Genomic DNA, 13,020 nt, shown 5'->3' on the forward strand with positions numbered 1-13,020 from the left:
CAGCATTGTCCGGCAGATGTTAAAGGACCTCATTCTCCTCAGGAAATAGGGATGGCTTTGACCCTTCTTGTAGACAGCCTCAGTGTTCTTTGACCAGTCCAGTTTATTGTCAATTCGTATCCCCAGGTATGTGTAATCCTCCACCATGTCCACACTGACCCCCTGGATGGAAACAGGGGTCACCGGTACCTTAGCTCTCCTCAGGTCTACCACCAGCTCCTTAGTCTTTTTCACATTAAGCTGCAGATAATTCTGCTCACACCACGTGACAAAGTTTCCTACCGTAGCCCTGTACTCAGCCTCATCTCCCTTGCTGATGCATCCAACAATGGTAGAATCATCCGAAAACTTCTGAAGATGACAAGACTCTGTGCAGTAGTTGAAGTCCGAGGTGTAAATGGTGAAGAGAAAGGGAGACAAGACAGTCCCCTGTGGAGCCCCAGTGCTGCTGATCACTCTGCCGGACATACAGTGTTGCAAGCACACGTACTGTGGTCTGCCAGTCAGGTAATCAAGAATCCATGATACCAGGGAAGCATCCACCTGCATCGCTGTCAGCTTCTCCCCCAGCAGAGCAGGGCGGATGGTGTTGGACGCACTGGAGAAGTCAAAAAACATGACCCTTACAGTGCTCGCTGGCTTGTCCAGGTGGGTGTAGACATGGTTCAGCAGGTAGACGATGGCATCCTCAACTCCTAGTCGGGGCTGGTAGGCGAACTGGAGGGGATCTAAGTGTGGCCTGACCATAGGCCGGAGCAGCTCCAGAACGAGTCTTTCCAGGGTCTCCATGATGTGGGAGGTCAATGCCACCGGTCTGTAGTCATTGAGGACGCTGGGGCACAGCGTCTTTGGCACAGGGACGAGGCAGGACGTCTTCCACAGTACAGGAACTCTCCGGAGCCTCAGGCTCAGGTTGAATACATGGCAAAGTACGCCACATAGCTGAGGGGCACAGGCTTTGAGCACGCTGGTACTGACTGCATCCAGTCCTGCAGCCTTGCTTGGGTTGAGACGTTTCAGCTGTCTTTTCACCTGTTCAGCTGTGAAGCCCACCGTGGTGGTTTCGTGTGGGGAAGTCATGAGAGCAGGGTGGGGGACTGTGAGGAGGGGTAGGAGGGGAGAGTGGAACATGTGTTGATTGGGCGCCGACAACAGATGGCTCATGTGGGGGATGGGCAGGGGCCACAATGTCAAATCTGTTAAAGAACGGGTTAAGTTCGTTGGCCCTGTCCACACTGCCTTCAGCTCCTCTGTCGCTAGTTTGCAGGAACCGAGTGATGGTCCTCATCCCCCTCCAGACCTCTCTCATGTTGTTCTGCTGGAGTTTCCACTCAAGCTTCCTCCTGTACCTGTCTTTAGCCTCCCTGATCCTGGCTTTCAGGTTCCTCTGTATTGCCCTCAGCTCCTCCCTAATTCAATCTCTAAACACCCTCTTTTTAGCGTTCAGGATGTCCTTTAGATGTTGCATCTAAATCAAGAAAGAGCAAAAATAAAATAGTGAAAGTAATGTTCTGTCAGGAATCTGTTCCCGAAGATGGATAATTCCTTGAGCTAAGCTCCAAGACTTTGGCCTCAGTACCTCTTTGTGCAATTGGATCCTAGATTTCCTCACTTGCAGAATCTAGTCAGTTCAGATTGGCAACATTTCCTTCACAATCAGCAGCGGCGCAGGTGCACCACAAGATTGTGTGTTACCTCCCTGCTCTACTCACTTTATATTTATGACTGTGTGGCTAAGCATAGCTTTAATGCTGTATTCAAATTTTCTGTTGACACCACTAGCGTAGCCTGAATCAAAGGTGGTGATGAATCAGCATTTAGGAGGGAGATTGAAAATCTGGTTGAGTGGTGCCATAACAACAACCTCTCACTCAATGTCAGCAAGACCAAGGAGCTGATTATTGACTAGGAGAGGGAAACTAAAGGTCCATGAGCCAGTCCTCACCAGAGGGTCAGAGGTGGGGAGGGTCAGTAACTCACAATTTCTCAGTGTTATCATTTTAAAGGACATGTCCTGGGCCTAGAATTTAAGTGCAACTATGAAGAAAGCATGGCAACACCACCATTTCCTTAGGAGTTTGCAAAGATTTGGCATGACATTTGAATCTTTGACATGCTGCCATAGATGTGTAGTGGAGAGCATATTGACTGGCTGTATCATAGCCTGATATGGAAACACCAATGCCCTTGAATGGAAGATCCTACAAAGAGTAGTGGATATGGACCTGTCCATCACGCATAAAGCCCTCCCCACCATTGAGTACATTTATATGAAACACTACCACAGGAAAGCAGCATCAATCATCATGAGCCCCCAACACACGGGACAAGCTCCCTTCTCACTGCTGGCATCAGGAACAAGGTACAGGAGCCTCAGGACTCACTCCACCAGGTTCAGCAGCAGTTATTACTGCTCAACCATGAGGCTCTTGAACAAAAGGGAATAACTTCACTCAACTTCACCTGCTGCATCATTGAAATGCTCCCACAACCTATGGACTCACTCATGCTCTTGATATTTACTGCTTATTTATTAAATATTATTTCTTTCTTTTTGTATTTTTACATTTTGTTGTCTTTTGCATACTGGTTGAATGCCCAAGTTGGCGTGTTCTTTCATTGATTCTGTTATAGTTATTATTCTATTATGAATTTATTGAGTATGACCACAAGAAAATGTATGATGACATACATCTACTTTGATAATAAATTTACTTTGAACTTTAATTGCAAGGTTTAAGGTAGTTTTGTGCTAAATGTACAAATTTAATCCCATAAATCTGTGATATTGCCTCATTGCTACAACTTCAACTGGGTAGATTTTTTAAACATTTCTTAAGAGTTTCTCTTGCTGCCCAAATTCCTATGGTCTTGGACATACACATACAGGTAGCAATGTAAAGCTACTGATGAGTGGAGGAAATAAGAAGTCAGTGGCAGAAGCAGGTCATGTAGATTCAAATGAGAAAAGGATTAACTTGAAAACAAATATTATTTAATTTAAAGACTTCAGCATGGCTAAATTCTTAACTATTGGCGACCATAATGACCTTAGCTTTTATAAATTTGGTAGCTGCCACTATTCCCCCCCTCCAGCTTACAAATTTCTGAAAATACACAAGATGAGCTGCTTGTATCATTAACCCAGTTTTGCTACTTTTCAGAACTTCTCAGCTTTTTTTTCTCCAATCCTGCCGAAGAGTTTTGGCCTGAAATGTTGACTGTACCTTTTTTCCATAGATGCTGCCTGGCCTGCTGAGTTCCTCCAGCAATTGAAAGAACTACCCTTGTTTCTAACCCATGTGCAAGAACCAGAACATTAAAAAAAATCATGTGAGCTGTCATTGGTTCCCACATACTTTCTGCTACTACCACCACGATAACACTTGCAGTCCACACGAAGTATTTCATGGTCAAAAACAGAGACCACCATAAATATACAACAAATGGCTGCAGATATCCAAAGACATAATGGGAAGTATATCACATCAAAATTGGTTATTAGAAACATTGATGTGATGTCTGTGCCAGAAACTTGTTGACATCGAGGAATGTTGATGAATTTATCATTGTGGATATAGAGAGCCCTCAAAAGAAAGTAGATAGAGAAAGCAGTAGTTATTTTCCTATGTCTTGTAAGACCAGAGAGTTCTAAAGACACCTGACACTCGGTTGTAGGAAAGAAACTCCTCATTCTTTTTTCTTCAAACAAATGATCTTTTATTTCTAAAGAGTGAAGCCAAGTTCTAGATTCTTCCACAAGACTAAATATATTTTCACATAGACTTTATCAAAGCTTCTCAGCGTCTTATATAGGGTCATACTGCACACCATGTCCACACCAATCTCTTTGCATATCTACACTAATCACATCTGATCATATTAGGATCATACATTGTCTTTCCTCAGCTGTCCTATTTAGGTAGCTGCTAAATACCTCTGAAACATATAAATTTATTTATCTAACTTTTCCTCATAAGACAACCTGATCAATCAGTTTCAAGATTTTTAATATCATTTCCAGTGGATTCCAGTTAATTGGACCATCAGTTAATTAGGGCAGATGCTTATTTGGGATGACTCTTAAAGAACAAAAACCTATAAGAAAACAGCTGAGATTATCTTAGTTTCTTTGGGACTCTATGCCGATTACTTGGGGCAGAAGAGTCAGTCATGTGCACTTGTGCGGCCATTAGAGACTACAGTGTGTTTAGAGTGAACAGTTGTGTCAGTTGCCCATTTTGACTGATGGACAGCAATTCAAAAGTCAGTGATTTTTGATCTTTTTTAAAAAATATTGGCCAAGATGCCACTAAAAGATTTGACACTAGCCGAAAAAATGACCCTACTGAACAAAATTAAAAGCAATTTGCCTAAAACACTCGTTGTCAGATGGCAGAGATAAACTAGAGTGCAGAAATCTACAATTTCACACCTGATGCATCGGCCAGATAAAGTGCGAGAAGAATGGGCATTACGTGAGGGGTAACAGGGAACATCATGAAAACAAAAACGTGAAGGTAAGCATCCAGATGTTGAAGAGCCCTCAACAATAGTTTTCCATTCTAACTGGACGAGGTATGCATGTCAGTGGACCAATGTTAAAAAAAAACACAATTCAGAGGAACTAGCTAAGAAGCTAAGTCATGAAGATTTTAAAGCATTTTAATTGCAAGCTGGAGGGGGGGGGGAATAGTGGCAGCTACCAGATTTATGAAAGCTAAGGTCATTATGGTAGCCAACAGTTAAGAATTTAGCCATGCTGAGGTCTTTAAATTAAATAATACTTGTTTTCAAGTTAATCTTTTTAAGATTTTGATTGTCTCATTGGAAATGTAGGCACCACATTAAATTCAAGAGAGAAGACAGCGAGAAAGGTATGTAAGTACAGGAGCTTGGAACTCTACAAAACTCCCTGAGTTGCTTCAAAAATATTGTGCAGATGATCAGAATCAGGTTTAATATCACCCGCATCTGTTGTGAAATTAATTACCTTAGTGACAGTAGTACAATGCAATACATGATAATATAGTAAAAAATAAATGTCAATTACAGTAATTATGTATGTATATTAAATAGTTAAAAATAGTGCAAAAACAGAAATGGTATTTAGAGAGAGGAGGTAATGTCCACTTTGGGAATTATAATTCAGGAATTGGATAGCAGAGGGGAAGAAGCTGTTCAGGAATTGCTGAGTGTGTGCCTTCAGACTTCTGTACCCCCTTACTATTGATAACAATGAGAAGAGGGCATGTTCTGGGTAATGGGGGTCCTTAATAATGGTCCTGAGTAACGGCTCCTTCAAGATGTCTTGGATACTACTGAAGCTAATTCCCATGATGGAGCTGATTAATTTTACAGCTTCTTGTAGCTTCCTTCGATCCTGTGTAGTAGCTGCCTCCCCACCGACCCCTATGCAGCCTGTCAGAATGCTCTCCACTGTACATCTGTAGAAGTTTTATCTACAACACTGATAAAACAGTTCTTTTTTTATTATTCCATGTCCGACGGTTCCGTTTGCTACAAACACGCAACACTATCAGGTTCAAAGAAAGCAATGGATTTCATAACTGTGTTATGTTGTGCAAATACCCTTTACATCAGGAACTGATAAAAATAAATTGTTGGTTATTGGGAAAAGCATTAAGGGGCTAAGAATGGATAGCTTACCAATCGAGTACTATGCTAATCAGAAAGTGTGGATGATTTCGAAAAGTTTTAAGAAATGGCTGAGGAGTTGGATGTGAAACTACAGTGGAAATCAAGCAAAATTCTTCTGCTTGTTGACTATTGTGCAGCACTCCCTAATGTAGAATGTTTGAGAAACATCTAGCTGGAACTTCTGTCTGCCGATATGGGAATCATAAAAAATTTAAAGACGTTGTATCATGGAAAGTTGGTGAACTACATTCTCAAAGCAATTGACATCTTTTTCAACAGCTAAGGAAGTGAGTACAAAAATTAACCTTTTATAGGCAGTGCAATTTGTGAGTGATTGAGGGTGAGAAATAAGCACAGGGGTGCAGTGCTAGCCAGAGCACACCTGGCACATCTTCAAGAAAAAAGCCGAACTAAACAGGCTAATTAATTAGGTACCACTCAGGCTGATATGAGTATCTCAGAAACTGCTGATCTCCTGGGATTTTTACGCACAACAGACTCTGGAGTTTACAAAGAATGGTGCCAAAAACAAAAAAAAACATTCAGTGAGTGGATATAACAAGATGTTTTCGCTCACAGAACAGACACTCGCTGGATTTTTTTTTTGTTTTTGGCACCATTCTTTGTAAACTCCAGAGTCTGTTGTGCGTAAAAATGCCAGGAGATCAGCAGTTTCTGAAATACTCAAATCAGGCTGGGCGGCACCTAATTAATGAGCTTGGTTAGTTCGGCTTTTTTCTTAAAGATGTTCTGGGTGCACTCTGGCTAGCACTGCACCCCTGAATAAGCAGAAAGACAATTCAGGATGGGGGATGAAATCATCTAAAGCATTGTATCAAAGCATCAAGGCGGAGCATCAAGGCGGAGAACATGAAGGCAAGGAATGTGATGAGGATGACACAACTGAACATGAACTAGTGACTACACAGGATGCCAGGAGAACTATTGTTGGATTAAGACATTACTTCATGCAGGAAGGCAATGAAGGCAGTCCAGTGAAGGCACCAGGAGTTTGCACTGATTTTGTCAAATTTACAGTCAATTAAACTAATTTTACTAATTTACAGTCAATCAAAAGAGCATGTAGTGTATCTTTGAAGAAATCCTCTGTCGGTAACCAGTACAAACTAATACACAGTTTTGTAATACTGTAGTAATATTGATAGTGTTCTAAGTATTTTATTTAAATTATAATTTATCACCTGTTAAATGGTATTTTATCTTTTTATACCTTTTTAACTACTTCCATGAAACTTCAGCTAATTGGGGCAGTCACTTAACTGGGCAAAAAAATATTGGTTCCAATGTGTCCGAAATAACTGGAATCCACTGCAATTGTTATTCTAATAAATATTCTCTGAACCACTTCCAATTTATTAACATCCTTTCATAACAAAGAAAGCTAGTATTGCAGACGGTACTCCAGATATGATCTCAGCAACATTCTAAGTAATCAAAAAATACCTTCTATATTCAAATACCCTCACAAAATGTTTCTTTACCAATCCCATTTACAGGGTGTACCTGCATAATAGCCATGTTGTGAATCATGTTCTATATTCCTCTTCTCGTGAGCTCTGCAATTTCTTATCATTTTAGATTTTTAAACATATTTCCTGAAAAAGTGTGTAATTTCCTTTCTTTTTCACATTCCATCGTATTGTTCCTAGCTTGTTGCCTACTCACTTAACCTATCCATATACAACTATAACCTCTGTCTGTCCTCTTCATAACTTACAATTGATCCATGCGTCATTGATAAACTTAGCAACTGCACTGATGATTCATTCATTCAGATCAATTGCATACATGGTGGAAAGAATGAGGCCCCCAGCATTGACCGATATGCTACACCACTCAATACATCTCACCAGCTATAAAAAGACCCACTTATGCCCACTCTGTAATCTGTCAGCCTGCCAGTCTTCTGTCCATGCAGTTACATTTTATCCATAGCCTTTTGTTTTCCACATAATCTTTGATGCAATAGCTTAACAAATAGCTTCTGCGACTCTAGATAGCAGATATTCACCAGTTCTCCTTCATCCACAGTGCATTATGTCTTAAAGGAACCCCAGTATACAGTTTACATCTTTTCAGTCATACACTTCTCTTCTCTTATGTCACATCCATATCCAGGGCCCATCAGAAAGTTTTAGCCAGAACTATCTTGATTTCTGCTTCTACATTTCCAATAACCTTGGATGGTCTCATTAAAACGAAATAACTTTCTGCTTTTTAAACTTGGAAACAGGGACACTTAGCTTATAAGTCACTTACTGCTTGGTTTAAAATAAAAGGCAAGATACTCTTAACAAGATGATAAGAGGAATAGATAGAGTGGCTAGCCAGCGCCTCTTCTCCAGGGCACCACTGCTCAATACAAGAGGACACATAAAAATTGCTGGTGAACGCAGCAGGCCAGGCAGCATCTCTAGGAAGAGGTGCAGTCGACGTTTCAGGCCGAGACCCTTCGTCAGGACTAACTGAAGGAAGAGTGAGTAAGGGATTTGAAAGTTGGAGGGGGAGGGGGAGATCCAAAATGATAGGAGAAGACAGGAGGGGGAGGGATAGAGCCAAGAGCTGGACAGGTGATAGGCAAAAGGGATACCAGAGGATCATGGGACAGGAGGTCCGGGAAGAAAGACAAGGGGGAGGGACCCAGAGGATGGGTGACCCAGAGGATGGGCAAGGGGTATATTCAGAGGGACAGAGGGAGAAAAAGGAGAGTGAGAGAAAGAATGTGTGTATAAAAATGAGTAACAGATGGGGTACGAGGGGGAGGTGGGGCATTAGCGGAAGTTAGAGAAGTCGATGTTCATGCCATCAGGTTGGAGGCTACCCAGACGGAATATAAGGTGTTGTTCCTCCAACCTGAGTGTGGCTTCATCTTTACAGTAGAGGAGGCTGTGGATAGACATGTCAGAATGGGAATGGGATGTGGAATTAAAATGTGTGGCGACTGGGAGATCCTGCTTTCTCTGGTGGACAGAGCGTAGCTGTTCAGCAAAGCGGTCTCCCAGTCTGCGTCGGGTCTTGCCAATATATAAAAGGCCACATTGGGAGCACCGGACGCAGTATATCACCCCAGCCGACTCACAGGTGAAGTGTTGCCTCACCTGGAAGGACTATTTGGGGCCCTGAATGGTGGTAAGGGAGGAAGTGTAAGGGCATGTGTAGCACTTGTTCCGCTTACACGGATAAGTGCGAGGAGGGGGATCAGTGGGGAGGGATGGGGGGGGGAACGAATGGACAAGGGAGTCGCGTAGGGAGCGATTCCTGCGGAATGCAGAGGGGGGGGAGCGAAAGATGTGCTTAGTGGTGGGATCCCGTTGGAGGTGGCGGAAGTTACGGAGAATAACATGTTGGACCCGGAGGCTGGTGGGGTGGTAGGTGAGGACCAGGGGAACCCTATTCCTAGTGGGGTGGCGGGAGGATGGAGTGAGAGCAGATGTACGTGAAATGGGGGAGATGCGTTTTAGAGCAGAGTTGATGGTGGAGGAAGGGAAGCCCCTTTCTTTAAAAAAGGAAGACATCTCCCTCGTCCTAGAATGAAAAGCCTCATCCTGAGAGCAGATGCGGCGGAGATGGAGGAATTGCAAGAAGGGGATGGCGTTTTTGCAAGAGACAGGGTGAGAAGAGGAATAGTCCAGATAGCTGTGAGAGTCAGTAGGCTTATAGTAGACATCAGTGGATAAGCTGTCTCCAGAGACAGAGACAGAAAGATCTAGAAAGGGGAGGGAGGTGTCGTAAATGGACCAGGTAAACTTGAGGGCAGGGTGAAAGTTGGAGGCAAAGTTAATAAAGTCAACGAGCTCTGCATGCGTGCAGGAAGCAGCGCCAATGCAGTCGTCGATGTAGCGAGGGAAAAGTGGGGGACAGATACCAGAATAGGCACGGAACATAGATTGTTCAGGTTGCCACACTCAGGTTGGAGGAACAACACCTTTTATTCCGTCTGGGTAGCCTCCAACCTGATGGCATGAACATCGACTTCTCTAACTTCCGCTAATACCCCACCTCCCCCTCGTACCCCATCTGTTACTTATTTTTATACACACATTCTTTCTCTCACTCTCCTTTTTCTCCCTCTGTCCCTCTGAATATACCCCTTGCCCAGCCTCTGGGTCCCCCCCACCCCGTCTTTCTTCCCGGACCTCCTGTCCCATGATCCTCTCGTATCCCTTTTGCCTATCACCTGTCCAGCTCGCGGCTCCATCCCTCCCCCTCCTGTCTTCTCCTATCATTTTGGATCTCCCCCTCCCCCTCCAACTTTCAAATCCCTTACTCACTCTTCCTTCAGTTAGTCCTGAAGAAGGGTCTCGGCCTGAAACGTCGACTGCACCTCTTCCTAGAGATGCTGCCTGGCCTGCTGTGTTCACCAGCAATTTTTATGTGTGTTGCTTGAATTTCCAGCATCTGCAGAATTCCTGTTGTTTGCGTTTTTAAATACAAGAGGACATGGCTTTAAGGTAAGGGGTGAGAAGTTCAAGGGGGATATTAGAGGAAGGATTTTTTTAGTCAGAGAGTGGTTGGTGCATGAAATGCACTGCCTGAGTCAGTGGTGGAGGCAGATACACTAGTGAAGTTTAAGAGATTACTAGACCGGTATATGGAGGAATTTAAGGTTCAGGCTTATATGGGAGGCAGGGTTTGAGGGTCGGCACAACATTGTGGGCCGAAGGGCCTGTACTGTGCTGTACTATTCTATGTTCTATCCTTCATATTGATATGAGGGAGTTTGAACAACAGTGGTATATTCAGTAGAGCTGCTTTTGTGAGAGAAACTTCGTTAACAGTATTCAACTTCCCATTGTACACAAATATGGTGGGATAGACACACGTCTCTATCAAAAGAGGTTTAAGGCGCTCCTTTTCACTACTAGCCTGCAGGTCACCCTTGGGCAAGATGTAGCACCTGCTTAGCTTCCCAATCAGGATCATGAGAACCATGGAAGCAGGCGGTGGATGGTGGTGCCTATTACAAGTCCTGGTTATGTGACCACTGACACCAGGCAGACTATCTCTGAAGGATACTGATAACGGCTGGGGTCACACCATCTCATAAAGATACTGCCCAGAAGGAAGCAATGACAAGCTATTTTGCGGAAAAATTTGCTAAGAGCAATCATAGTTATGGAAACACCATGATTGCCTATATCTATGACATAGCTCTTAACGGGCGAATGAATTGAAAATAGTTGCTTGTTTTCCCTTACTTTTAAAATTTGTTAGCAAATATTCATTTTAAAATCAGTTGATAATATCATTGCTGCAAGTCTATAATTATAATATCTATTTCCTTCCAGGATTAAATTCTAACAGGATTATTTATTTGTACATTTTTTTTTCTTTCTAGGCATGACATGCCAAGCTAGAACATCATATACAGAGGATGAAGTTCTTTGGGGTAATCGATTTTTCCCAGTTATTTCTCTGGAAGAAGGATTCTTTAAAGTAGACTACTCACAATTTCATGCAACATTTGAAATTCCAACACCACCATATAGCGTAAAAGAACAAGAGGAAATGCTATTTATATCCTCTCCTTTGATGGCCCCAGCTAATAACAACAGCAGAGGCACCTTACCAGAAAGAAATGATTCGGTGGAGTGCTTTGATAGTATAAATGATCTATGTACCAAGATCCCACTGAAACTGCAGAAGATCACAGGGAGAGAAGACCTACCAAAAAAACTACTAAGAATGAGTTCTACCACCTCAGAAAAAGCCTACAGCATGAGTGATCTGCCAATGAAGCTCCAACGAATCAGCTCAGTTCCTGGAAATTCTGAGGAAAAACTGGTGCCAAAGACCAGTAAGGTGACCTGTGACCCAATAAGCCAGCCTGTGACTGACCTGCCACCAAAGCTTCAGAAATTAGCTGGCGGTTCAAGGATTGAGGGAAACCTTCCACCCAAACTGAGGAAAATGAATTCTGAACGTTTTACGTAACTTCAGGAATCTTTTGATGACTCTAAAATCTAATTTTTGATCAAAGAGAATACTGTAATTTTCAAAGTTTAATGGGATACGTATACTGCATTTATTTACAAAACAGGGCAAAGTATCATTAGCACTACATGTATTATGAAATGTTCATTTAACAGCTGGAGTGAAAATGTATGATTATTGCTTTGATACAAGACCTCAGCCATTTTAAATTCATTGTAATATTAGCATCAATTAGCATGTAGTATCAAAAATAGCATGCAATACTGATGTGCAACTTTTGCATATAGTTTTATGGCATGATTCATAATAAATTTATATTTATTCAGTAGTAGCAAAATGTATAAAATTGAGGCTTTGCAATGTCTCAACATGTATTACAGAATAGGATCTTAAAGTTCAGCAAGGTGTATTTCTAAGTGAGAGTGGATAATTTTTGAAGATTGATTTCATGCTTTAAATTAAAATTAAGATTATTATCTTAAATACATATATAACATTGTAATATGTTCTCTTTAAACTACTCCTTTCAATGCATGTTTTACTTACAAAATTAGAGAAGGCTACAGGCAATAGGGAGCATAGAAGGCTCTTGACAAAGTTTCAGCCTTAAATAATCTGGTATCTTCCTGTTTTGTGTTTTATTAGCCTCACTTTTTTTTTGCTTTGTTTTCAAATATTGCTTTTATGGAGTGTATGTAAGCAAAGGATGTGGTGGTGCTGGAAGAAGTGAGAAAGAAGAAAATGGAAACGTTAAATTATGGTAACAAGACTGCACAGCAGGTCTGTGTTTCATCATCTCAAACAACACTCTTTTACTTCAGCCTGCGTCATACTCTGAAATGTATAGAGTCAAATATGTTACCAAACTAGGAGCATCTTCAGGCATGCTGACTTTCTGTATAAACAGTTTATTCAAACTACTAAAGGAATATGGAATACTTGTATTTATTCCTATTGCAGCCTCAGTTTTTAGCTGAAAACTATATTAAACTTTTCAACTGTTTATGCTGTTTCATTTCAAAGACTACAGTGTTTTTTGTTAATGATAGTTTTTGCACCAGACCTTTGTTAAAATCTTTAGCAACTATTAAAACTAATTTCAACAATACTAATTTATATGAATGTTGTCATTCAAACATTTCTCTAATTATTTTTATCCTGAGAAGGAAAGACAATTGTTGGCAATTGCCTAACAATAGTGCGTTTCATAAACAAAATGAGTTTTCAGCCTTCAGTAATAATATCATTACAAATTCTTACAGATATTGTTCATAGAATGTAAGCAATTCTGTTTAGATGGTACAGCTTTTGTGGATTATGTGATTTGGTCAGCCGCGGAAAGCAAATACAAGTTTAAAGATGTAGACACAAATTAATTGTTTATCTTATTGCAACGCCTTATGT

The 13,020-nt window shown here is 41.6% G+C and overlaps 1 protein-coding gene across 3 annotated transcripts in view; it reads left to right on the forward strand.

The window, feature by feature from the left end:
* Nucleotides 1–12,714, forward strand: part of kcnj3a (potassium inwardly rectifying channel subfamily J member 3a) — a 201,386-nt gene extending 188,672 nt beyond the window's left edge. For all 3 annotated transcript variants that reach the window (XM_063052270.1, XM_063052271.1, XM_063052268.1), the window contains exon 4: nucleotides 11,021–12,714. In XM_063052270.1, coding sequence (XP_062908340.1) covers nucleotides 11,021–11,616 — 596 coding nt within the window. In that variant the 3' untranslated portion in view covers nucleotides 11,617–12,714. The remainder of the gene's footprint in view (nucleotides 1–11,020) is intronic.
* Nucleotides 12,715–13,020: the final 306 nt, after the last annotated feature.

The sequence above is a fragment of the Mobula hypostoma genome, chromosome 6 (assembly GCF_963921235.1).
Source record: "Mobula hypostoma chromosome 6, sMobHyp1.1, whole genome shotgun sequence".
NCBI classification, from domain to species: domain Eukaryota; kingdom Metazoa; phylum Chordata; class Chondrichthyes; order Myliobatiformes; family Myliobatidae; genus Mobula; species Mobula hypostoma.